This window comes from Rattus norvegicus, chromosome 11 (genome assembly GCF_036323735.1).
Source record: "Rattus norvegicus strain BN/NHsdMcwi chromosome 11, GRCr8, whole genome shotgun sequence".
Classification (NCBI taxonomy): domain Eukaryota; kingdom Metazoa; phylum Chordata; class Mammalia; order Rodentia; family Muridae; genus Rattus; species Rattus norvegicus.
The window spans coordinates 76,641,357-76,668,585 of NC_086029.1; the positions used below are offsets into that span (position 1 = coordinate 76,641,357).

The 27,229-nt window shown below is 42.2% G+C and overlaps 2 protein-coding genes across 3 annotated transcripts in view; both read right to left on the bottom strand.

The window, feature by feature from the left end:
• Hgd (homogentisate 1, 2-dioxygenase) overlaps positions 1-2,420 on the bottom strand; it is a 51,575-nt gene extending 49,155 nt beyond the window's left edge. Inside the window, 1 exon segment of one of the 2 annotated variants that reach the window (NM_001012145.1) lies at positions 2,258-2,411. In NM_001012145.1, the coding sequence (NP_001012145.1) occupies positions 2,258-2,272 (15 nt within the window). In that variant the 5' untranslated portion in view covers positions 2,273-2,411. 2 annotated transcript variants of the gene reach the window in all.
• Positions 2,421-17,366: 14,946 nt separating this feature from the next.
• The window catches only part of Rabl3 (RAB, member of RAS oncogene family-like 3), a 28,959-nt gene continuing 19,096 nt past the window's right edge, over positions 17,367-27,229 (bottom strand). The window contains 4 exon segments of the mRNA NM_001108319.1: positions 17,367-18,666; positions 19,209-19,247; positions 22,514-22,585; positions 26,365-26,515. Coding sequence (NP_001101789.1) covers positions 18,601-18,666; positions 19,209-19,247; positions 22,514-22,585; positions 26,365-26,515 — 328 coding nt within the window. The 3' untranslated portion in view covers positions 17,367-18,600.

The following is a 27,229-nucleotide window of genomic DNA, read 5'->3' on the forward strand; positions in this document are numbered from 1 at the left end:
TGGGCATTTGAGGAATGGTAGAACAGAAGCGACATAGTCCAGACTATAGTGGATCCACCTTAAACATCATGTGATTGTTACAGCTTTTGACTTTTCTTTCTCTACCTGTGATTTTTTTTTTTTTTTTTTTGTAAAGGTAATCTCACTAGAGGTTTTGTGTTGACGTAGCCATTGAAATGCTAGAAGAAACGTGAAGGGCATCTTAAATTAAGTGTTATGTTTATTGATTGGGATGGGTCTGCTTTAATCTGGCTCTCTCTGTGTGTCTAGGTTTCTGACCTCTGAGATAACCTTTCCTTATGGAGATGAGACAGCAGGCCTGGCAAGCCTTTGAAACCAAGAACAAAGGCCATGGTGCCTTTTGCATGTGGCGGCGTTTGCATAATAAGTTGCTTAAAAATTGCGGCAGGAGAGGATTTAAGATATGATTTATTTATAAATGCTAAGGATGTCTCCTGCCTTTATGAACTTCCTCATAGGATTTCCGTCGAATTCTCCTTCCTCCACATCGTCAACCGGCATACTGGTCCCCATTAGCTATGCCCATTCCCGCCACCATTCTGATCTACCTATGGGTCCCCTCTTGGGCATCTGCATCCATGCGGCAGCTCCAATGCAGCTGAAATATTGTGTTCCTGGGACTCGAAAACCTTTCTGTGTATTTTGCATCTTTGCACAAGGTATTTCCTCTGGTGCAATCCTTTGTCACTTCACCAGGGACAGCTAGCTGTTTATGAAAAGTTTCTCCCTTCCCGGGCTGTGTTGACTGCTAACATGCTAACACTGAGTGAGAGCTAAGGCTAAATCTGGCGTGAAGACAAAGGAGAAAAACTCCTTACTACAGAGTTAAGCACCTTCAAGGTGTCTTAGTTAGGGACCTGCTGGGTTTACCATCCCAGCTTTAACTGAAAGGTTTCCTGTCAGTGGTCAGTCTCTACATTCCTGGAAGGGGTTTAGTGAGCAGTCCTACTCAGTCTGCCCCAATGTGCCAGGGAGCTCTAGTTCTGGTCTTAAGCATTGAGCTAAGTACTAGGCAGAGTTTTAGACACTGGGAACACACTTCTTTTCCCTGGCCCAAAAGGCCCAACCTAGTAGGTGCAACCGACCCTCTTTTGGGGGCCTGAAATTCAAACTCTTGACATCTGCTACAGTCTCCACCATTTACCAGCAGGGACCTTGGATGAGTCCCTTGTTCTCCATGAACCTTGCTTTTCTTATAGGTTTAAAATAGGAAAAAAGAAATGGCACCCACCCCCTAGGTTCAGAGTGCTAATGCACCGTTATAACACCTGACCTAGCACTTGTAGCACATGACCTACTAATTCTTCTCAATGGCACGCTAAATAAAGAGTACTGTCCAAAGCTGAGTCTGAACTACCTAACGGCTAAGTAGACGGAGCACAGTGAACTGGCTGGCACAGTGAACTGGCTGGCAGGAAGCAGTCCAGGAGGTGCAGCCACAAGGATGACGGAGAGCAGTGGGCTAGGAGACTGGGGAGAAATGCATGCATGCACTTAAAGGTGAGCTCTTGCTCACCTCAGATCCACACACCAGTGTTAGGAGTTAACAAAGGCAAGGGCGATAATGCTTCCTGTCACCTCAGTTTGTCAACTCAGCGCAATCACATCTACTAACAATGTGGTGGAGCATCTGAACATGTGTATGTGTGTCTGTCTGTATGGGTGAGGGTGTTTGAGCCTTTCAACTGTGTGTGTGTGTGTGTGTGTGTGTGTGTGTCTGTCTGTCTGTCTGTCTGGATGAATGGATGGGGTGTTTGAGCCTTTCAACTGTGTGTGTGTGTGTGTGTGTGTGTGTGTGTGTGTGTGTGTGTGTGTATGTATGGGGGTATCTGAGCCCTTCAAGTGTGTGTGTGTGTGTGTGTGTGTGTGTGTGTGTGTACACATGCATGTGAGCCAACAACAGAAGCCACAAGGCTAGAAGAGGGTGCCAGAGCCCCTGGAACTAGAGTGTGAACTACTGAATGGGTTCTGGGAACTGAACCCAGGTCCTCTGGAAGAGCAGAGAGTACTTTTAACTACTAAGCCATCTCTGTAGCCCCAACCCTTCAACTCTGACACCAGGAAACACCATGCATTCTTGCTGAAGAAGGCTAGTAAACCTGTTAGACATCTCCAGCCCTTCCGCCCGTTCTTACCTTCTCTCCATTCCTTTTCTGTTCTTTTTCTGGCTAAGTGACTCCACAACCCCAGGCATACTCTCCTATCTTAATCCAAATCCAGCCAGATGGTTTCTTACCTTTAACTCTGCCATTTCCCTTCTGCTGGAAGGAAACTCAGGCCAAGGAGCTGAGGTACGAATGTTCCTGTGTCTCTTTAAAACTACTCTCTGGATGTTGTTGATTTTTACCAGATCTCTCTTTCTTCTTGGTCAGCAGGTCACTCAGGGCAGAGTTGCTCAACTGACACACTAGTCAGAAAGTCCAACACGATTGCATCTAAAATTCTTGCACAACCTTTTTTTTTTTTTTAATTTTTAACCCCAGGTCATTTCTGAGAGCGTTTACAGAGAACCAGTCTCTCTCACCTGGCATAAATAAACAGTGACCAATTCTTTGTTCCATGTTAAGGAAGTCTTTTTTTTCCCCCAAAGGCAGAGATTGTAAAGCTATCTAAGAAAGGAACTATGGGAGTTACTTGGCACCTGCCAGATGTTACAGAGAATTCTCTTAGTCCTAACTCAGGCCAGGAAGATGCAAGGCCAGTCTCCAGAGCCCATGGGAAAAAACCAACTGCCATGTGCTTTGACCTGGTGCAAGAGCTATGGAAAGAAGGGGATAAGGACTGGATGCTCCCTTCCCTGCCACTGTCTCCTGTGGATGAACTCAGCTCCCAGATCATGCACTGCTGACAGCCTCGAGTTGCACTTGAAGTAAACTGGGATGTGATGTTTATTGTTATTTGTCTTGACTTCTTCTTTTTCTTTTTTTTATTTACAAAGTTTTATTTTTTAAAATTTTTTTCTCCATCTTTATTAACCTGGGTATTTCTTATTTACATTTCAATTGTTATTCCCTTTCCCGGTTTCCAGGTCAACATCCCCCTAACCCCTCCCCCTCCCCTTTTATATGGGTGTTTCCCCTCCCCATCCTCCCCCCATTACCTCCCTCCCCGCAACAATCCCCGTTCACTGGGGGTTCAGTCTTGGCAGGACCAAGGGCTTCCCCTTCCACTGGTGCTCTTACTAGGCTATTCATTGCTACCTATGAGGTCAGAGTCCAGGGTCAGTCCATGTATAGTCTTTGGGTAGTGGCTTAGTCCCTGGAACCTCTGGTTGGTTGGCATTGTTGTTCATATGGGGTCTCAAGCCCCTTCAGCTCTTTCAGTCCTTTCTCTGATTCCTTCAACGGGGGTCCCGTTCCCAGTTCAGTGGTTTGCTGCTGGCATTAGCTTATGTTTTTGCCATATTCTGACTGTGTCTCTCAGGAGAGATCTACATCCGGTTCCTGTCAGCCTGCACTTCTTTGCTTCATCCACCTTATCTAGTTTGGTGGCTGTATATGTAAAGGCCACATGTGGGGCAGGCTCTGAATGGGTGTTCCTTCAGTCTCTGTTCTAAACTTTGCCTCCCTATCCCCTCCCAAGGGTATTCTTGTTCCCCTTTTAAAGAAGGAGTAAAGCATCCACATTTTGGTCATGCTTCTTGAGTTACATGTGTTCTGTGCATTTAGGGTAATTTGAGCATTTGGGCTAATATCCACTTATCAATGAATGCATACCATGTGTGTTTTTCTGTGATTGGGTTACCTCACTCAGGATGATATTTTCCAGTTCCATCCATTTGCCTATGAATTTCATAAAGTCATTGTTTTTGATGCTGAGAAGTACTCCATTGTGTAGATGTACCACTTTTTTTGAATCCATTCCTCTGTTGAAGGGCATCTGGGTTCTTTCCAACTTCTGGCTATTATAAATAAGGCTGTTGTGAACATAGTGGAGCATGTGTCTTTGTTATATGTTGGAGCATCTTTTGGGTATATGCCCAAGAGTGGTATAGCTGGGTCCTCAGGTAGTGGAATGTCCAATTTTCTGAGGAACCTCTAGACTGATTTCCAGAATAGTTGTACCAGTCTGCAATCCCACCAACAATGGAAGAGTGTTCCTCTTTCTCCACATCCTCCCCAGCATCTGCTGTCACCTGAGTTTTTGATCTTAGCCATTCTGACTGGTGTGAGGTGAAATCTCAGGGTTGTTTTGATTTGCATTTCCCTTATGACTAAAGATGTTGAACATTTCTTTAGGTGCTTCTCAGTCATTCAGCATTCCTCAGCTGTGAATTCTTTGTTTAGCTCTGAACCCCGTTTTTTAATAGGGTTATTTGTCTCCCTGCAGTCTAACTTCATGAGTTCTTTGTATATTTTGGATATAAGCCTTCTATCAGTTGTAGGATTGGTAAAGATCTTTTCCCAATCTGTTGGTTGCCATTTTGTCCTTTGCCTTACAGAAACTTTGTAGTTTTATGAGATCCCATTTGTCGATTCTTGATCTTAAAGCATAAGTCATTGGTGTTTTGTTCAGGAAGTTTTCTCCAATGCCCATGTGTTCGAGATTCTTCCCCACTATTTCTTCTATTAGTTTGAGTGTATCTGGTTTGATTTGGAGGTCCTTGATCCACTTGGACTTAAGCTTTGTACAGGGTGATAAGAATGGATCGATCTGCATTCAGTATGCTTAAAATTCTTCAGCCTTTTGTTTGCTAATGCCTTTACTCCTCTGAAAGCAGACTGCTTTCCAGCTGCCTTCTGTACTCCCTTGCCCCTCATCTTAGCCATTCATTGCAATCGCTGTAAGGTAACGACTTTGTGATTGGTGGTGTTCAGGAAGGAAACATACAGAGACTCGGCTTTTGCCAGATCTTTCCCACAGACATTACCTCATTTAGTTACACAAAAACAATTTTGCAAAGTAGGTTTTATTATTCCAAACTCAGATGCAACAACGCAGGAAGGAAATTCAGCTGAGTCGATCAATGTAGCTGATTTTCCAGAAGCTAAATCCTAATTTGTAAACGAATTGGTGAAAAGAAGAGAATGATAAATCAGATTTTGCAATTAGAGGGTTCTGACAGTAAAGGGTTTATTGATCTGTGAGAGGTAAAGGGCCCATCTTAGAACAGTACCCAATACACGAATTACACTAGAGATCAGCTAGAACATGTCCCTGCTTTACAATAAAATTTTGGGGAAAAGAAGTATGAAGCATTTACACTGAACCTATATTGGCTATAGATAAGGAGGGCAGAACACACAAGGCCGCAGAGGCTACCAATTGGTTGGTTCATAGCTCCAAGATCAGATGCAGAGTGTCATTGAGGGCTGATCTTCAGCATACAAAAAGGGAGTATGAAAATGTTTTTCTTGGCTGGTTAACCTTGAAATTTGAGTTTAAATGGCCTTCTCTTACCTCTTTACTCCTCTGTTCTCTGGCATGTATTTTCTTAATGTAGGACATCTCAGGATAGAGGGAAGGAAGGAAGGGAGAGGGAAGGAGAGAAGGAGGGGGAGGGAAGGAGGGAGGAAGGGAGAGAAGGAAAGAAGGGGAAAGGAGGGATGGAGGGAGGAGGGATGGAAGAAAAGAGTAAAAGGGGGGGGGGCAAGAAACCATCATAGTAACTGTAAATATTGCCTAGATTCTCCCTCATGTGCCCCTTGACTTTACTGTTACCTCTGTCAATAGCATCTTTAGCTGGGCACAGTGGCATACACCTGCCACTCCAGCACTTGAGAGGCTGAAGCAAGAAGATTTTGAGTTCAAGGCCAGCCTGAACAGCACAGTGAGACTCTAAAAAACAAGTCAAAAGATGGAGCCTTTTCTTCTCTGGGTCTTGGTAAACATGACATTAGAAAACAACACAGTGGCTTGAAACATTGCTCACAGATATGTGTGTATTTCCTACTGTCTCAGACTAATATGTAGAGGTAGAACTAGCTTTCAGGGGTCAGGCAGCAGCTCCCCAGCCCAGTCACATGTGGGGATGAGGCAATCCAGGTACCAGATGGCTGCAGACATGTAAGTGATCCCTGGTGAGACCAAAAGAACCATGCGCTAAACCCAGCCCAGCTCATTGGCTGAAAGACTTGGGAGGAAACAGAACAGCATACCTTACACTAACAAGTTTGGGAGTGGTTGGTTAACAGTAGAGATAGATAATTTAGCCGTACAGCTAAAACTCTTATGTTCAGGTCTAAAGTGGATTCAGGCAGCCATCAGCACTCAGGACTGTGGCATACTGTAGTTGCAGTGCAACTGCTTGCTTGTGTATGAGGTATTCCACATGGAGGGCCAGCCCTGTGGGCCATGTTCATAGAAGTAAGGGTTGTAGGTACAAACACATGGGCCAATTTCTGGCAGGCAGCTTACAGGGAGTCACAGTATGGACATATGACATTACACAGCATTCAAACTCTAGATTTTATACACAAACTTAGAAGTGGATGGAGACCCTGTATCATTGAGGCTAGTCGTACAGTATGTAGACTTGAAACAGAGTAAATTCAAGGAAAGGAACCCTCGCATGTCTTGAGTTTATGAGAACCGTGGAGCTTCATCACCTACAGCTAACTTGCTTTGCCAATTAAAAATACAACACACAGGAGCCAGGAAGAGACAAGGGAACAGCTTCAGGGCTGTGCTTTTCTATGGAGCCATTTTGGAAGGCAGGTTTATGTGTTTCACAGCCAACTGTGGTGGTGCACACCTTTTAATCCCAACACTTGGGAGGCAGAGGCAGGTGGATCTCTGAGTCTGAGGCCAGCCTGGTGTACATAGTGAATTACACACACACACACACACACACACACACACACACACACACACACACACACACGTTTCCCTGTGTGAGAGATTGAAGGAATAATAAAAGCAATGACTGGCTGGATGAAGTTTTCTTTAGGATACTGAAAATGTTTAAATCAAAATAACCTATTAATAAGATTTAGGAAGTCCTCCTATGGGGGCTAACTTCATTTCCTGCCTTTTCTATTTTTATAACAACGATTCAATAAATTAAGTATTTGCTTTGCAGTTACTATGCCAGTTACTGCCAGGGAATGAGAATAAAAGGACTCACAGGTTTGGGTAGCCTTGATTCTCTGTGTAATGGCTTGCCATTTTAATTAGCCGAAGCACATATATTCATTCATTCATTCTTCTTGGGGACCATTTCAATAGTGTATGCTAAGTGCTATGACAGTGACTACTGGTCCAGGGTATTACTGGTGACATTAGACATTGCACCAAAACCAGTGGAGATGATGTTGGAACCACGTGACAGAATAAAGGTCGGAATGGGTTGAGCAGAGGGACCAGTATCTATAGACAGAGAAATGGCGGTGCAGTACCCTGTGTGTGGGGCTGTGTGGTTGAACTTAGGAATGGGTGGGGTATCCTACTGAGAAACCTTCCAGGAAGAGGAAGAAGTGTTTGGGCAGACTTTTGAAGCAGACTCAGAGGTTAGCTGGCTTTTAACACACCCAGCAGCAGGATGAGACTGTCAGGGTAAACCGAAGGCATCCTGGACCAGAGCGGCAGTGGCAGTGTGACAACACCTAAGCCATAAAAACGAAGGGGTTGGGAAAACCCAGAGAAAGAGGGGATTTGAGCCAAGAACCAAGATCTGAAGCTTGCAGGTATCTTCTTGCTTTCTGATCTAGCAGTTGGGAACTTCACTTCTGAAGGAGAGGTCTAAAGGAAAGCATCAAAATCATTCTAAACAATGATGAGGATGTGGTCCTAGGAGCAAGACAGAACCAGGTGGTTTGCCTTTTACATAGGCTCCAGAAGCTGGCTTTGGGCAATACAGCATGACCCCCTGACTCAGGCAAACCGAACCCCAAACTCTCAACCTTCTCCCCTGCCCCCAACTGCACTTTCCAGGCCTTCAAGGCATGTACTCTTTAGATCCGAGATTGCAAGGTTCTTCTCTAGGTTGGTGGCCAGAAATATGACATCTTTGGATGACATTAAATATGAGGCATAAAATTTCTGGAAATATTTAATGTATTTTAGTTTTTGCTGGGGGTGGCAGTGGTTAGTGCAGCTATGGAGTCTAAGGACAACCTAAGGAGGTGGTTCTCAACTTGTGGTTGTGACCCTGATGGTGACCCACATGGGGTCTCATCAGATATCCTGCATATCAGATATTAACATTATGATCCTATCAGTAGCAAGATTACAGTTATGAAGTAGCAATGAAACAATTGTATGGTTGGGGGTTCACCAAAATGTGAGGTGTATTGAAGGGTCACGGCATTAGGAAGGTTGAAAAACACTGGCCTAAGGGATTTGGTTCTTTCCTTCCACCAAATGGGTCCTGGGATCAAACTCCAATGCCAGGCTTGACAGCAAGATGGTAAACCATCTTATCAGCCCTGAAAATATTTTCTTTTTCCTCCTTTGTTTATTTATGAATGAATAACCCTTACTTCTGAAACTGCAAGACTGTATCATTTAATCCTGTTGGTTTTTTTTTTTTTTTTTGGTGTGGCTTTACACATTAAAAATTTTGTTCACATAAAAATAGATATTACTGCAATTTTTATTCACTTCTGAACTCAAAAATCACAGTCATTTACCATTAGGCATTACTTCTAATGATCTATAATTCAACACCTTAGGATTTTTTTGTGTGTGTTGAAAGGGAATAATTGGAGCCTTGATTAAAAAAGGCCTCATTTCCAGTTATTGGAACCATGTACTTTAACTGAATATTACACACTGTCTGGTCTGTTTAACTTTTATACTTTGATAGACTAGACAAAAGCTTTGTCCTGTAAGAATGTGACAAAGCCTTGGCTAGTTTTTCCTTTTTATTGACATTAATTGTACATAATAATGGGCTTCACTATGTCATCTTCATCCATGTATATAGTGTGTCCCAAACATATTCATTCCTTGCCTTTACCTTCTTGCACCCCTCCCACTTCTTGCTCCTAAGAGGCTCCTCCTTTCCTTTTTTTAAAAATTTTTTCTTTCTTTTTTGTAAATTTTTTTATTAGATATATTTTTTTACTTACATTTCAAATGTTATTCCCTTTCCTGGTTTCCAGTCCATAAGCCCACACCCCCTTACCCCCTCTACCTACCTTACTGACCCCCTGATATTACCCTGCACTGGGGGTCCAACCTTGGCAGGACCAAGGGCTTCCCCTTCCACTGGTGCCCCAATGAGGCTATTCTCTGCTACATGTGCAGTTGGAGCCCTGGGTCAGTCCATGTATAGCCTTTTGGTAGTGATTTAGTCCCTGGAAGTTCTGGTTGGTTGGCATTGTCGTGTTCTTATGGGGTTGCAAGCCCCTTCAGTTCTTTCAATCCTTCCTGTAATTCCCCTAAATGGGGTCCTGTTCTCAGTTCAGTGATTTGCTGCTAGCATTGGCCTCTGTATTGGACATGCTCTGGATGTGTCTCTCAGGAGAGATCTATATCCGGTCCCTTTCAGCATGCATTTTTTAGCTTCATCAATCTTATCTAGTTTTGGTGGCTGTATACATATGGGCCACATGTGGGGCAGGATCCTTCAGTCACTGCTCTAAACTTTGCTTCCATATCCCCTCCTATGGATATTTTTTTCCCCTTTCAAGAAGGAGTGGGAGCATCCGCATTTTGGTCATCCTTCTCCTTGAGCTTCCTGTGGTCTGTGGATTGCATCTTGGGTAATTAGAGCTTTTGGGCTAATACCCACTTTTCAATGAGTGCATACCAAGTATGTTTTTCTGTGATTGGGTTACATCATCAGGATGATATTTTCTAGTTCATTCCATTTGCCTATGAATTTCATAAAGTCATTGTTTTTGATAGCTGAGAAGTACTCCATTGTGTAGATGTACCACACTTTTTGAATCCATTCCTCTGTTGATGGGCATCTAGGTTCTTTCCAGCTTCTGGCTATTATAAATAAGGCTGCTATGAACATAGTGGAGCATGTGTCTTTGTTATATGTTGGAGCATCTTTTGGGTATTTGCCCAGGAGAGGTATAGCTGGGTCCTCAGGTAGTTCAATGTCCAATTTTCTGAGGAACCTCTAGACTGATTTCTAGAGTGGTTGTAGCAGTTTGCAGTCCCACCAACAATGGAGGAGTATTCCTCTTTCTCCACATCCTCACCAGCATCTGTTGTCATTTGAGTTTTTTTATCTTAGTCATTCTGAGGTGGAATCTCAGGGTTGTTTTGATTTGCATTTCCCTGATGACTAAGGATGTTGAACATTTCTTTAGGTGCTTTTTGGCCATTCGATATTCCTCAGCTGAGAATGCTTTGTTTAGCTCTGTACTCCATTTTTAATGGAATTTTTGGTTTTCTGGAGTCTATCTTTTTGAGTTCTTTGTATATTTTGGATATTAGCCCTCTATCAGTTGTAGGATTGGTAAAGATCTTTTCCCAATCTGTTGGTTGCCGTTTTGTCCTAATGACAGTGTCTTTTGCCTTACAGAAGATTTGCAGTTTTATGCGGTACCATTTGTCGATTCTTGATCTTAAAGCATAAGCCATTGGTGTTTTGTTCAGGAAAATTTCCCCAGTGTTGATGTGATCAAGACTCTTCCCCACTCTTTCTTCTATTAGTTTAAGTGTATCTGGTTTGATGTGGAGGTCCTTGATCCACTTAGACTTAAGCTTTGTACATGTTGATAAGAATGGATCGATTTGCATTCTTCTACATGCTGACCTCCAGTTGAACCAGCACCATTTGCTGAAAATGCTATCTTTCTTCCATTGGATGGCTTTAGCTCCTTTGTTGAATATCAAGTGACCATAGGTGTATGGGTTCATTTCTGGGTCTTCAATTCTGTTCCACTGATCTATCTGCCTGTCTGTGTACCAGTACCATACAGTTTTTATAACTATTGCTCTGTAATACTGCTTGAGGTCAGGAATGGTGATTCCCCCCAGAATTTCTTTTATTGTTGAGTATAGTTTTTGCTATCCTGGGTTTTTGTTATCCCAAATGAATTTGCAAATTGCTCTTTCTAACTCTATGAAGAGTTAAGTTGGAATTTTGATGGGGATTGAATTGAATCTGTAGATTGCTTTTGGCAAAATGGCCATTTTTACTATATTAATCCTGCCAATCCATGAGCATGGGAGATCTTTCCATCTTCTGAGATCTTCCTCAATTGCTTTCTTCAGAGACTTGAAGTTCTTGTCATACAGATCTTTCACTTGCTTAGTTAAAGTCACACCAAGATATTTTATATTATTTGGGATTATTGTGAAGAGTGTCATCTCCCTAATTTCTTTTTCATTCTGTTTATCCTTTGAGTAGAGGAAGGCTACTGATTTGTTTGAGTCAATTTTATACCCGGACACTTTGCTGAAGTTGTTTATCAGGTTAAGTAGTTCCCTGGTGGACCTTTTGGGGGTCACTTAAGTATACTATCATATCATCTGCAAACAGTGATAATTTGTTCTCTTCCCTTCCAATTTGTATTCCTTTGACCTCCTTTTGTTGTCTGGTTGCTCTGACTAGGACTTCGAGTACTATATTGAATAAGTAGGGAGAGAGTGGGCAGCCTTGTCTAGTCCCTGATTTTAGTGGGATTGCTTCAAGTTTCTCTCCATTTTGTTTGATGTCAGCTACTGGTTTGCTGTATATTGCTTTTACTATGTTTAGATAAGGGCCTTGAATTCCTGATCTTTCCAGGACTTTTATCATGAAGGGGTGTTGAATTTTGTCAAATTCTTTCTCAGCATCTAATGAAATGAGCATGTGGTTCTTATCTTTGTGTTTGTTTATATAGTGGATTATGTTGATGGATTTCCGTATATTAAACCATCCCTGCATCCCTGGGATGAAGCCTACTTGATCATGAGGGATGATCATTATAGCTCGGGTCTTTTATGCTTCAATGACCATGGCAGAGTTACCTGAAGGAGCGTGGGTGGAAGCCTGTTTATAGGTACAAGGGCATTTTATTATCGATGCTGTTACTGTTTAAGAGACCTGGGTCAGGGTTGGGGATTTAGCTCAGCGTTAGAGCGCTTGCCTAGCGAGCGCAAGGCTCTGGGTTCGGTCCCCAGCTCCGGAAAAAAAAAAAAAAAAAAAAAAAAAGGAAAAAAAAATTTATAAAAAAAAAAAGAGACCTGGGTCGCATCTGTTTTCTCTGCCAAGTAAAGATTTCAAAGTCAGGAAATAAACTAGTTACAGCAAGCAAGCAAGGTTTATTAAAAGCAAAGCGCATGAGTCCACCTGTCTAAAGAAGTTGAAATCTATTTTTTTTTTCTGGTCCTGAAGGGCTGGAGGTTTTAAAGGTGGCCTAGGAGGAGTCTCCCAGCCCTCACTTTGGATTGGCCATTGCAGATGGGGAAGAATGGGCCACCTGGCACACAGCCTAGGTCTGGACCTGCCTAGGGCATAGGGAGGTTTACATAGGTCAGTGGAAAGGAGCTTCCCAAGGGGAGGTGGAACTTTGTCCTTTATATTTTTCTGCCTGTTTGTCAGAGTGCTGCCTCCCCTCTCCCATTGAACACTAACTGGGAAAATCCTTGGTGGGGGCATGGATTCTTCTCACGACAAGACAGGGCATTGATAGCTCCCATCCTGTGCAGATCACAGCATTTGAGTTCAAGAGTGTAACCCCCATGCCAAGCTAGAAGCCAGCATCCATCACCACCCCAATTCTATTCCATTTTTTCTTCTTCTTCTTTCTATTCCTTCTACAAATGTTCTATGAGCCTCAGAGGGGATGATTAACAGACATTTCACTTATAATTGAACATCTAGTTGTCATTTATTCTCAGTACTTTGACCAGTTACTCATCCCTGCACTAACTGCTGCTCATGATCGAAAGGTTCTCTGACAGAAAGCTAGCAGGAAGGCAACTGGATGGGAAAAGTATGGCTATTTAACAAAACGATGGCAATAACTTCCCCACTAGGGCCTATGGTCTGAGTGATGGGCTCTTGGGACTTACAGTACCAGACAAGAATCCCCTCGGGTGCAGTGGGCATCCAATCAGACTGCTGTTGGTTTCCCAGTAACAGATGTGGTATTGTTGCATGGCTGAGCTCATCTTCTTTTATCTAGCCGGCAGGAAACAAGTGTCTAGCTCAGTTCTAGCTTGGTGTTTCATCATTGGGATCAACTCATGCGACAGCTTCAGAAATAGGTTCTGGTGACCCACCAATTGTAAGCAGCCACTGGTTGGCTGGTTTTCATTAAAGCTTTCTTGGCTTTGTTTCCAGGAATTACACACACACACACACACACACACACACGCACGCACAAACACACACACACACACACATTGTTTAAAGAAACTGTTGATAGTCATTTAACATTTTCAAACTTCATCATTGCATTGTTTTCAAGAATTCCAAATGTAGAAATTTTTTTAAAAGAAACTATTAACAGTTATTCAACATTTTCAGAACTTGACTTCGGTTGATTTTACTTTTCATTAGTATCTATCAATTGTACAAAATAATGGGTTATAATGGACATTTTCACAATACGTATTAGATGTTGTGGTGGATTAAATAAGATAGGCTTATATATTTTAATGCTTAGTCACTAGGGAGTGGAACTCCTTGATAGGGTTAGAAGGGTTGACAGGTGTGGCCTTGTTGGAGGAAGTGTGTCACTGGGAGTGAGTGGGCTTTGAGGTTTCAAAAACCCAGGGTAGGCCCAGGTTCTCATCTGCCTGCTGATCAGGACTGTAGCTCTCAGCTACACCTCCAGCTCTGTGTCTGCCTTGCCATCCACCATGCTCCCTATTGTGATGCAAATGAACCACACCTCTGAGACTGTGTAAGAAAGCCCACAATAAAATAAGAGTTGCCTTAGTCCTGGTGTCTTTTCACAGCAACAGAACAATGACTAAGTCACCTAAGACAGGCATACCTAAAAAAAATATGTGGACTGGTACAGGCAAAGTCCTTAAATAAAGGAACTATTTAGAATTGTCTTTTTTTTTTTTTTTGCACCTGGAAGACGGTGCACCTTGGGGAAATGTACAAGATGCTTTGTTTCCAGAAATTCCACATACATAAAAAAATAAGTTGTTTTAAAGAAACGCTCGATAGTCAGTTAACAAGTGACTTAGTGTGTGAGTTGTTACTTTGCTGAAGAGGACAAAGGTGCTGGTAAAAGCTAAGGTGGGAAGAAGCAGCAAAGGGCTGCACTCACAGACAGCTCATTCTGTTAAAGGTATATACACATGGAAATTGATGATCTGTGCCTGCACACCTAGTGATGGGATGTGTGTGCTCTTCCATTTTAAGACCACTGATGCCCTCTCCTTGCCCTCAAGAAAATGGAAGACTTCCAGGAAGTTGGGATAATGAGAAGGGCAGTGTGACAGACCCACAAAGCCACCACTCCAGGATGGCACAGGGGACTCTAGGGCAGGTGATTCCAAACAAAAGATTGTTCTGAGCAAGTTGTTACATCTTGGTTAGAGGCTAGAGGCTACATAATCTACCACTGTTTGGAAAAGCAAAACGGTTGGTTAGCTGAGAAAAAAAAAACATTAAGAGAAGCGGTGTGTGTTATGACAGCCAGCAGAGCACTGGCTAGAAACAGCTGTGCCTGGACTAGAAACAGATATTGCTAAGAAATTAGCATCACCAGGAATGCTCGCCATATACCAAAGAGAAGTATCTCCTGGTTTACCAGGAGGTGGCATGGCTCTAAGAGGTAAACAAATGGTCTAGCTCACTAAGGTGTGAAGATGTATAACTTTGTTACAGTGGTACTCATACAGTACAGTTTATAATCTATGTATTCTGTACTTTTTGTCCATTTGTCTTTCTGAAATGCTAGGTTCTCTTCTCACTACCTGCATCAGGATCACATCCATCTGTTAAATATATAACATCTGGGGCTGGAGAGATGCTTAGTCCTTTAGAACAGAACATCAGGCAGCTTACAACTGTTTGCAATTCCACCCCAGTGTGTCCAGTGTTCTCTTCTGGCCTCTGCAGGGGTGAGCGCGCACACACACACACACACACACACACACACACACACACACACACACACACAAATTAAAAATGTCAAAAAATATGGCTATCTTATTACATAAAGAATTAAGGGATGTAAATGAAAACATGAAACTCTGGCATCTGAATTCAGATCCAGTATCGAAAGAGATTCTTTTACACTTTGAAGGCAACTGATGGGAGACCGACAGCCGAGGTGTGGATTAACTGTAACTGAGTAGTCATCTAGCTTTTTAATCCTATGGAACAGCCCTGGCAAACTCTGTGTCTACATACTGTGCAGAGGCAAGCATACACTGGAACAGTTAAGTTCAGGGTTGGACTTCCTGCAACCCCTCTTCTTCTAGTGAAGTGATTTAGCTGTCTTTCGACTATGAAGAAATACATTTTTAATTTCTTCTGCTTTTTTTCTCCCAGTGTCTTCTAAATTTTAAGGTATCAAATCAATGTAGAAGTCCCATTGAACCAATAAAACCATCTAAATCCTCAGTTAGGTTCCAGGTGACAGTCCTGTCCATGCAAGGGACAGACAGATGTCTTCATGCTTTACACTTGGTTCCTTTACATTGAAGGAGACTATTGGTCAAGAACTCTGAATTATACAGTGAAAAAAAAAAAAAACCAAAAACCAAAAAACAAACAAAGCCAGAAAACAACAGCTAACAGCTACCACTAGCAACTTGTGTCACCAAGAAGGTAAGATAATTAAGATTCAATACAGGGGTTGGGGATTTAGCTCAGTGGTAGAGTGCTTGCCTAGGAAGCGCAAGGCCCTGGGTTCGGTCCCCAGCTCCGAAAAAAAAGAACCAAAAAAAAAAAAAAAAAAGATTCAATACATCAAACAACTGTCCTGGCAGCTGTAATGATTTATTTTCTGTGTTGTATTAAATTATTTACATGTAGTATATATGATTAAGTCTTTAAAAGTCATGCTTCAAGAACATTCTTTTGAGGATGTCTACATATAACACTTATTTGGTAAACATCTTTATTTTGCTGCTACAGATACTTACAATGAATTGACTTCAGATGATTAGAGTAAAACTTATTTTTTTCTTAGAGACCTACTGCTCAATGTAAGTACATACATGAGTACACACACACACACACACACATACACACACACACACATTTAACTGACTGTAAAAGCATGAAATCCACTGTGAAGCCCTAGCTGTACAGAAGTTCACTGAGGTGATAGACTTAGGTTGGATTAATTTGGCTGTGTGATTTAGTTTGTGTGTTAGCTTTTTTTTTTTTTAAATAAAAATGTTTACAAAATTGAACTACAGTTCAAGGAATCAAACAGGTGGTTAAAAAAGAAATGGAATTGAAGAATATTATTAATTTATCAAATCTGACCTTGTAGCTATCACTGATAGGTTTTTATCCTCTCACACTTAAAATAGTTTTACTTATTTTTATTTTATATGTATGAGTTTTGCTTTTATTCATGAAAAATGCACTGTGTACATGCATGTGCTCACAAAGGCCACAAGGGGGTGCTGGGTTCCCTGGGAGTGGAGTTACTGATGGTTGTGAACTGCCAATGTGGGGTGCTGGGAACCAAACCCAGGTTCTTTGCAAGACCATCAAGTGCTCTTTAACTACTAACCTTTTGTTACCCTCCCTCCCTCCCTTCCTCTCCCCTCCCTCCCTTCCCCCCCTCCCCCCTGTTCTCTGTCTCTGTCTCTCTCTATTTTGAGATATGATTTCTCTGTATAGTCCTGATTGTCCTGGAACTCACTCTGTAGACCCGGCTGGCTTCAAACTCAAAAGATCTAAAGATCTGCCTGGCTCTGCCTCCTAAACGCTGGGTTTAAACATGTATGCTACCACACTGGACCTTTCATTTCTTAATAAGAAAGAAATGATAGAAATTGGGATGGACTTCTTAATTACGAAGAAAGGAGAGAAAAGGGAATGGGTTTTAATGTATTTTTTATTAAAAGTTTTGATGTTGGGAATCAACTCTTAACGCCCTGCACATGCAAGGTAAGCGCTTCCCACTGAGCTGCAGTGCATGCCCTCAGCTTGATTGAAGAGAATTAGGAGAGGTTAGACATTACAGCTAGGGTTCTGTGTAGCATCCGGGCTCCACCTTCCCAGCCAGGCTTCTGCCACAACACACTTGTGCTAAATTCCACAGGGCAACGATTTGCATAACGCCAATTACATCAGAGAACAAGTAACTCAGCTAACACATAAAACAGGGCCTAGGGCTCACAGCTGAGGAGGGAAAGATGGAGACCAGCCCGGCTCCGGAGAGCTACTTTTCAAATCCCCGAGACTGCCTTTCTGAGTTTCTAATATTCCCTCCCAGCGCACCCTGCCTTCCAGAGTTCTTCTGAAGTTTACTTAAAATGGAACAGAAAAGTTGTTTTTACAGGATTAAAAAAAAATGAAACTGTGTATTCATACTATTATTTTTTTAATCTGGTATAAAACCAGGGAGTAGAGAGCCACTGTAGAGACAGAGCATCTGGATAACAAGGTGTTGAACACAGCAGCCAGTTACAGCCGTTTTTGGCAACCAATTTTATAAACTAAGGAATTGGGCCGAAAGATTAACCCAGCAAAAAGGAGAGACTAAGAAACAATGATGAACAATTATGCAGACACATACACACCACCAGCAAAAGCTGTGGTGTGACTGTGAACTCTCGAACCCGGCTCATAATGTATGTAAATGTGTCACTCTGGAACCTAGTTGACTTTCTCATAAATACATTGTTAGCATAAGGACAATATTATTAGTTTACTGTTCATCAGACTAAGGGACATTTCAGGAACTGAATTTCTTTACAAATAAATAGGACAACAACCAACCAAACTGAGAAAAGGAAAAAAAAAAAAAAAAAAAAAAGAAAACCCCACCAAAGAGGCATAAATCTGTTTTACTGGCCTTGTGCGTGTCTCAGACTTCGTCCAATTTCCAAACAGAAAGCAGAAAGCGCCTTCCGACAGTCTATAGAGAGGGGGAGCTGTCGGTGTCTCACAGACCCTTCTTTCCTGGTCTGCTCTCCATGTATTATTAATTTGTATTTCTATTTAACTCCAGCTATTAGTTCATTGCTCTCTCCCAGACACTAAGCCTTTTCCCAGAGAGCGCAGAGGAGATGGGGTTGCTATTCTTAGGCATCCCTGTGGGGAATGAGGACAGAGAAAATGAAATAACACCATTTGGCTTCTTTTAACGTGACAGAGATGGTTGGGGTAGATAACTCAGGGCTGATTAACATGACCTTTCCCCTCAGGAAGGTAAAACAACACAGATATGTTTCTGAAGTACTTAATTAAGCCTTCAGCAGTAAGTATGGGGAAATCGCAGGCCTGTAAAACCCTCTGGTTCCAAGCAGGAGTCAGCCTTCTCTGCAGCCCTTGTCTCCAGTCCTTTACTGCATGGGTTTGACAAGACCTCATAGGCTTTTACATAAGCTATAAACAGAGACAGGGTGGTGAGGAGTACAGAGAACGGGCAGAGCGAGGGCATTCCATGTCGCTGCTTCCTTCCAATCTTCCATGAGAGGGTGAGGTAGCATTTTGAGATGTTTTTACCGAAGCCTGAGAAGTTAATGACCCGACACAGCAAGAGGAAGCTGTGGACCCTGCTGTTGTTCCCTTCCTCTTCCAGGGCTGAGGGCAACTCAGTCACAGTGGAAGTTCTTCAGTGTCCCTCCTCCAAACCTCTTCCTATCGGAAAAGCCCGGAATCTGTCGGCAAGAAAGAATCTGGTTACATTGTAGCAGAAAGAGTCAAATGTTAAAACTAATCCTGCTTCATGTTTGGACGCCAGCCTGATGCTCATTATAGAACCAGCTCTCTGAGGATCAGAAAAATCAGAGAATGATAAATAATAAAAAGAAACTCTACAAATTCGGAAAACAGCCAACAAATCGCTGGCAGTGTCATCTGGAAAGAATAGATCTCCTGGAATCACCAACTGGACTTTTATACGCAGTGTCTGCATTATGGAAGACTCTAGACAAAAGCATCTGACCCGTTGAGGAAATGATCGCTTTACGTAAGTCAGAGCGTCACCTCATCCCTGGATTCTTGTCTTACAGATCCTCATGTTGCCTCTGTTTAGTTTTTTTTTCCTTTTGTATTCAAGAAGACAGGAGAAAGTAAGTTGTCTATACCTACAGAGAGCTTTTCCTAACTTAAAAAAAAAATCTCCTCTGGAGGAAAGAGAGGACACCATGTTTTTCAAAACGTAAGAAGCCACTTTATCAAAAAAAAGATAGATACCCACCTGATTACCTTCTCTAAACAAATATCTCTTTTCTATGACCTGTGAAAAACAAACGCAGATTTTAGGACTTGGCATACTTACCTGGGAAAAGTAATTATAATGTTCATTAATGCAACCATAGGAAATATTGCCAAATTAAAAACCTTTCCAACAGTTATAAACATTTAACATGGTGAGCTAAAAATCTGGTGCTGGGGCTAGAGGGATGGCTCAGCAGCTGAGCACTTGTGGCTTTTTAGAGGACTGGAATTTGGTTCCCACCCATACACTGGGCAGCTCACAAGATCCTGCAAGCAGCTTCAGGGAATCCCACACCCTCTTGTGGCTTCTGCAGGTACTTGTGGCACACGTAGCTGTCACAGGTGGCGTGCGCTCGCGCGTGCGCGTGTACACACACACACACACACACAATCTTTTTTTTTTAAAGATTTATTTATTTTATGTATATAAGTAGTTGTCTTCAGACACACCAGAAGAGGGCATCAGACCTCATTACAGATGGTTGTGAGCCACCATGTGGTTGCTGGGAATTGAACTCAGGGCCTCTGGAAGAGCGGGTCGGTGCTCTTAACCACTGAGCCATCTCTCCAGCCCACACACACAATCTTTAAAACCTGGTGCTCACGGGATTGAAACCATGAGATTATTTCCATTACTACGTACTCATTTCTCAAGGAAGGAAGGATGCACCAGTGAACAGGAGATGGTGATACACTCTATAATTATGAGACTTTGTAACCAACCCCAACACGCAGGAAGCAGAGTTAGGAGAACTAGGAGTTCAAGGCAAGCCTGGGCCATTTAGTGAGTTTTAGATCATTCTGGTTTATATAGTAAGACTTTGATTCAAAAGTAAATAAAACTCACAAATAAATAAGACATACGAAGAGAATAAGGAAGAATAATGTCCCAACAGGTTCCTAGCATATGACAGCAATTAGGCCAAGCTTCCCACCAGTCAGCTCCAAAAGGATCCCTACGACAATGTAAATTATTGTTCCCTACAGCAGTGCTGCAGTCCTCGAGAGGGGTCTGCGTGAAGCAGCGAGGAATTCTATGCATCCTGCACGTGGGCAAGGACACAGCATCAAGCAGTCAGTGGGCTTCACTGGCATCCTTGTGCAGTAGTTTCAGGCTCCCTGAATTTGTCACAGGGAAGACAGTGGCTGTATCTTCATAAAACATCACAGCTCAGGTAAAGAAGCTCGCAAGACACACGTCCTAACACAATGGGTTTGAGGGCCATGCTTTCAGGTTATGAGGGAGATTACAGAAATATTGATTTCCAGTCCAGTCCTGGAGACGCTGCAGATTGCAGAGGTTCTGCTGCAATGGAAAACCAGGTACAGATGAGGTGCAGATGAACTAAGACAGTCACATCTGCGGGAGGAAGCTGGAAGCCTTCTGACTGAGAGCACAGCCTGTCCTCTCAGGCCTGCAAAGCTTGCTCGCAACTGCCTAAAAGACAGACTATTCTGGTTTTTGTCTCCTGGAGACTGTCTTAGTCAGTATTTAAGCTATATGAGACCCAGGGCAGAGATGCGTTCATTGGTCTCTGAAGTAGAAAATGTGGTTTCTGGTTAGCAGACACCTTGAAACACTGAGTCCCTGAGCCCGCAAGGGCTGATGCCTTTCCTCATTCTCAGCAGGACAGGGACACCTTATCATCTGGGCACAGAATTACTAACAGCTAAGAGGTTCTGGAGGACTTAGACTCCCTCTAGTCGAAGTAGCCCTGGCATTCTGGAAGGTTCTGTCTACAGAAAATGGGGCAGACTCTTTAGTCAGGTGTCTTGCTTTCATAACCAGTACATGTTGTGCAAACTAGCCAATCGCCTCACTGTTGTATTCTTTAGTGAGATTTGGACAATAAAGTTAGTTTTCACTTTTGCTTAGAATTGTTTACCTCCAACCCATGAGGTCCTCATATATATATATATATATATAGTTTTGCTGATAATTTAGGCTATGCTAGTCTAAAATCCATTATTTCTCTAGGATATGACTCAAGAGCTTTTATCTAAAGATACTTAAAGCATGTAAAAGTACATTACGAGATCTTCCCAGACCTAACACAGATCTACAGGATAATGTTCTTAGGGACAGGGTTTTGTATTAGATGGAGATGTGAATCTAAACCAAGCAGATGCTGCAACATTTTAGGTTTGAAAACAATATGGGGGAGAAAATACAGTTCCTTGCACCACCCAAGAAATTGCTAATATCTCTGTAGCCCAGCGAGGGGTGAACAGAGACTGTCAGTCTCCCAGGTCCTAGCTTGAGGGCTGGCTTTCTGAGAACTGTGGGAATCAGTGCCTGTGTACATCTGTCCCTTCTTGTCACACTCTAGTTAAAAAGTGAGATGAAATTTCCCTATTGGACATGTAGTCCCCTATTGCACCTCATGGTAATATACTGAAAAGGGGCCCAAATATCAGAGGCTAAAATAGTTATAAAAATGATCTATAAGGAAGATCTGTAAGGAGGGAGTACTTAAATTTTAAAATTTCTATTTTATTATTATTTATATGTATATGTGCTGTGTGTGTACCTGCTTGAGAAGAGAGTTACAGGTGGATATGAGCGACTCGCTGTGGGGTCTGGGACCTGAATCTGAGTCCTCTGAAGGAACAGCAGCTGCTCTTAACCACTGAGCAATTTCTTTTTCAGAGTTGAAAAGCTCAAATGTAGAAATTAATCTTTTTCAGCAACTGATGCAGAAACAGTCTTATATTACGTTGCTATGCAAATCAGCATAACGTGAGGCAGCTTGGGAACCTGGAGATGCAGATGAACAGTGCTCCAGCTTAAGTCCTTCTCATTGTTCAGTGACAGCAGGAATCAGCAGACTCCAGGACACAGTATAACTTTACAAGGCAACAGCAACATTTCCACGGATGATGATGATGATGATGATGATGATGATAATAATAATAATAATAATAATAATAATAATAGCTGAGTGAGTAAAGGGCTTGGACCTCTGTGCGGCGCCTTTGGGGAGATGAAGCAGTGAATAATTACACAAAGCACTGAAACCAGGTAACTATAAATTGGGGGAAGACTCAGCGATCATTTGAAGAACCCCAACTGAATCTAATAGCCTTTACTCTTTGCTCAGAGCACGCTAGTGATGGAGCAAGTACGTCAGCAGGCCTTGAGCAATTATTCCAACAGATAAGAGAGATCAAAGCAGGTATTCAGGCTGTGAAGTTTTGGGCAAAGGAACAAAAGGACACAACATTCTACCCAGAGTTTAAGCTATCATATGTTAAGTTTAAAAATAACTTAATTGAAGCCATTACCTTATCAAAAAATCTACTGAGCTTGACAGCGTTGGAGGAGCCTGCAGCTGAGGACCGTGGGTTTGTGCAATCCTGGAAGACAAAGGCGCACACAGAGAAGGCGGAAGTGAGGCTCCAGTGCAAGTGTCCCTGCTGTGCAATTTGTACTAAGTCATTGGAACACTCATAAGACACAAAGCAATATTCACATTATGATACGTGAACAGGAAGATACCAAAGATTTAGTTCCTGCCATCTGAGCAATATCGGGGACACTCAATCAACACACCTACCACCAAATAACCCATCCTAAAGGAAGCAGAATTCCTGATTGTCAGCAAAACAGAGGGACTGATTAGGTGACCTGCATATGTTTACAAAGTCACGCAAACAGGACACACGTATTGCAGACCAGGGACTAAGTGTTCAACTAGTTAAGAACTATGCAATCTGCATAATAGTTGGGAACATGAAAATAAGATTTAGTCAAAATAAGATTTAGCCAAAGAACAGTTGCCAAGAATTTCTCCATTTCTTCATATACCACAAAGACATACTGGTTTGATAATAATAAAAAAGAGATATATTATTAAAAACATGGAGCTCAGAGGAGGCTGCACAACCTGGGACACAAAGCCACCACAACACCTTGTAAATGACAATGCTACCATCTTTGCTTGTCACCAGTGTTGGCCCTCTCAAGAGGCTGAGTTGGCTTTGATGTTTACCTCAAATGCCACCAAGACTCCTTTGTGAAGATAAGCGTCTTGCATGCATCTGTGGGCCCTCTGTGCCCTTTGAGGAATTTCTGAACTAATTCTTGCTCTATTTAATGATGCCGTTTTCTAACAGCCAGGCCCACATATTTCCTTCTAATACATTTAGTAACAATTTCTTGTTTTGTTCAAACACGGCATTTCCAGGATCATACTTTAAACAATGGCCAGAAAGTATAATAGTTCTCTACCCCAACACACACACACACACACACACACGCACTCATGCACATGCACACATACACACTCACACATGCACACACACACACACACTCATGCACATGCACACACACACACACACACACACACAGAAAGGGGGAGGAAGGGAAGGGGGCTACTAATTATAATTACAATAGTTTCCAAAGTAAAATACTAGGGAAATCGGGAATCTTGGAAGCCAGCAATCTCTGTCTTCAAATATCTGTGCCAACATTTCCAGATTGGGTACCCTGCTTAAGACATTATGGCTCTGAAGTTGGGCTTCCTTATTTGTGAAACGGGGATGAGTCTATTCAGAGTTTTGTGGAATGCAGAGAGGTACTGCATGCCTATCACAGAGCAGGCACTGGAGCGTCAAGTCTCCTTCTCAGTGTAAGAAAATGCTATCAGCACAAAAACATTTAATATAATACAGTGATCCCACATATGGATTAACTACCCGGGTATAGCACTTGTGCACACACTGCTGAATTTGCAATCATCTTTGAACACATTCTTTACCAGTTGGAGCAGACAAGAAATCATCTTTAGACCGGCATTAGATGGTTTTGCAAAAAGGGTATTGATCACCATCAGAACATTAAATGACAACTCTAAGTAACAGTTAAAATTACTAAATAAATAAATAAATAAATACCTAAATCAAATGGCAAATAAACAAGTTGCCATCTCCTTCATAAAATTAACCACTGGGCTCCACAATTCAAGTTGAGAAGGAAATCTGAAACTCCACACTTTTTAGGATGAAAATTTTAGAGCTGAAAAAGCCATCTGCCATTGATCATGGTTGAGGGAAAGCCTGAAAAGTCAGTAGCTCTAAATAGCTTGTTGGAATGTGGAAAATGACCAGAAACTAAATAAACACATGAGAAAATGTACTATACAGAATAACCCTAGTGCCTAGTTTTAATCAAATAGTTTGCATTTACAAAGGCAGAGAGAAATTCTGACTTCGCTCTTGATATATGCATGTTGGATTCAGGTTTCTCTGTAGGTTTAAGTAATTTCATAAAAGAAACAATGTGCTAGCAGTAATGGTACCATCCTGTTGGTCTCAGGGTGAGGTTCTACATTTACTTGTTGGCTCTATTTTCAATCCCCATTTCAGCTGCCCTCCTGCACTTTAATACCTTGTATCCTCATTAGCCACTTCTATCATTGTTTCTGTTGTGTTCTGGAAGGATACACTGACAAGCGAAAGGCATGTTATATGTAAACCCTTGGGAGAATGTAAGTGCTCAAATCTTACTGCTTATCTTTTGGTTTTGTTAACAGCTGAAGTTGGCCTAGCCTCTGTAAGATAAGGAAGAATAATGTGTCTAGCTGGTTGTCACAGATACCAGTAGGCACTAGACAAAGATACATTCAGAAACATATTCAAGTTACTATTGGAACTAATTATGCATGATTAATGGCAAATTACCCTTTGAAAATAATGTGCAAATAAAGTAACAGCAGCACAGATTCTACAGAAATAACAATTATATAATCTATATAGTAGGGTCCTCTTGAATACCATGGTCCAACATTGATGACTACCAGGGCATTTATATTGACCACTCCATGGTGGCAGATGCAAAAGGGGACACATTCCATTGCACGATAAAATAAAAAGAACAATGGAGACCAGGCAGAGGCTGAGCCAGACACAGGTAGAGGCAATGTTTACGGATGCTACTTCACTGAGCAAAGGTATCAGACTCATCTGAGTAATCTGTGGAATGAAAGTACTAGCAGAGGCTGCAGGACGGTGGTAAAGTACGTTTCCCATGTATAAGGCCCAGCACCACATTACCATGCTCCTGGCAGCATTGTGAGCACAGTTCTGACTTTAAGAAGAGTTGTTACAGACATTTGTAGGTGCAGTTGGTAATATAGATATGCGGTGAGCTTTGGGGAACTGTTGATAGAAATGGTTTCAAAGCACCGCCATTTTACGTCTCGGTTGAAGAATAATCAAGTGGGAAACAGCCTTAACTTGTGGAATCTGGGCTGTACAGTTGGAGTGCCTCATTTGGCTTCATCTTTAAAATGGAGAGAGAAGTGCCGATGTTAAAGGGTTGATGAGAAGCTGGTGTGTATGATGTGATACCTTAAACCTTACCAAGGCATTTGGTGAACAGCTGCCCTGCAAGTGCTGGCCATGGGTTCTGTCAGTCAGCACTGCACGCCTGGAACAGTGTGCTGGCCCACTGCGTGGTCCTCCTGCTCATGAACAAGGCTCACACGTCTCCACCTCTGGAGCCGCGGGCGAGGCCTTGTTCCAGGTAATGGGAACTGGTTTGTGTGTGATGCTTCCTAGCCTCGTTAGCCCTCTGTTCTAAATACACTAGCTACCACAGAATTTCTACATGGAAAACTTTATATAAATTAGTCCTTATGATACATTCCTAGCTTACAGTTTGCAATTTTCTCATACATCTGTTGTGTGCTCTTCAAATCAACAGTTAAGAGGTTCTTTCTTTGGTTTTGGTTTTCTGAGACAGGGTTTCTCTGTCTCCTGGAACTCACTCTGTAGACCAGGCTGGTGTGGCCTCAAACTCCTGTCTCTGCTTCCTGAGTGCTAGGATTAAGCTTTTTTTTTTTTTTTCTCTCCAAAAACAACAATAACCAACATGTAGCATCACCTTAATTGATACGATTGTTTTGAATTTGGTTTGCCTTTAAATTTTTTCAAGAGTCTATGAATTGTACTATTTGCAGAATATAGTTTAAGGGTTCCAACAGTTCAGTGTGCAAGTTCAAAGTGAAAGAGACCTTCATGGGACGGCCTACACATTCTGATTCTGATCTGTTTCAGGCTGGTGAGCCTCTGATTTGAGTATAAAGCTTCTTTGCCTAGACTATAATCTAATGCACACTGGTGAGAATACATACCAAATTAATCTCTTCAGCATTGAAGTCCTCAGCCAAGAAGGCGGTCCTGATTAAAACCTCATGGCGCTTGGTTTCATGAATCTGGTCCAGTTTAGTCCCTATCACCAACAGTGGGATTTGATTATCAGCAAACTGTTCTCGGTCATAATCCCTGTGGTAAATAACCATGAAGAGGAGAACAGAGTTTACCTTCCCAATGCAGATGTGTATTCTTTAAATGCAAGATGCTCACACAATTTTAGTGATGATTAACCAATCACTGCTTACCACCACCTACGGGTCTTTTTATTCTAACGTCTTCACTGTACAAACCCGTGACCAATCCGTCATCTATACACAAAGTCTGTCCCTGTGTGTCTTTATAACAGATAACTCGGATGACTGAGGCCCTACCAAATACACCATGGTCATGTGACTCATGTGTCCGCAGCACACTCTTCAGCAGGTAACAGTTTCAAACATTTTCAGTGTGAACGAAGGAAGTGGATTTAGAGCTCGGTGTGGGGGAAACCCAGGAGCCTAGCATGCAGTGCAGGCTCCTCATGCTCAAGTTCTCCAACTTGCACATGTGTTCCTGGCTATGCGTAATTAAAGCAATCTTTTCAGAGTGGAAAGAGCTAAGGAAGTGGAGCCGGAGTGAGACACAGCTTGGATGAAGTGAGGAAAACCGCTGAAATGTTAAACATGATAATAAAAGGCAAGACAATTAGTACCAAGTAATTGTCCTTACATGACAGTCACAGGAGACAGAGGATGGGCCATCAGAATCTCTTAGCGTTAGAAGGGGGTCTATTCCAATTCATTTTCTTCTCATTTTTATCCAAAGGATTGAGTAGCAATACAAATGATAGTTCTCATTATTGAA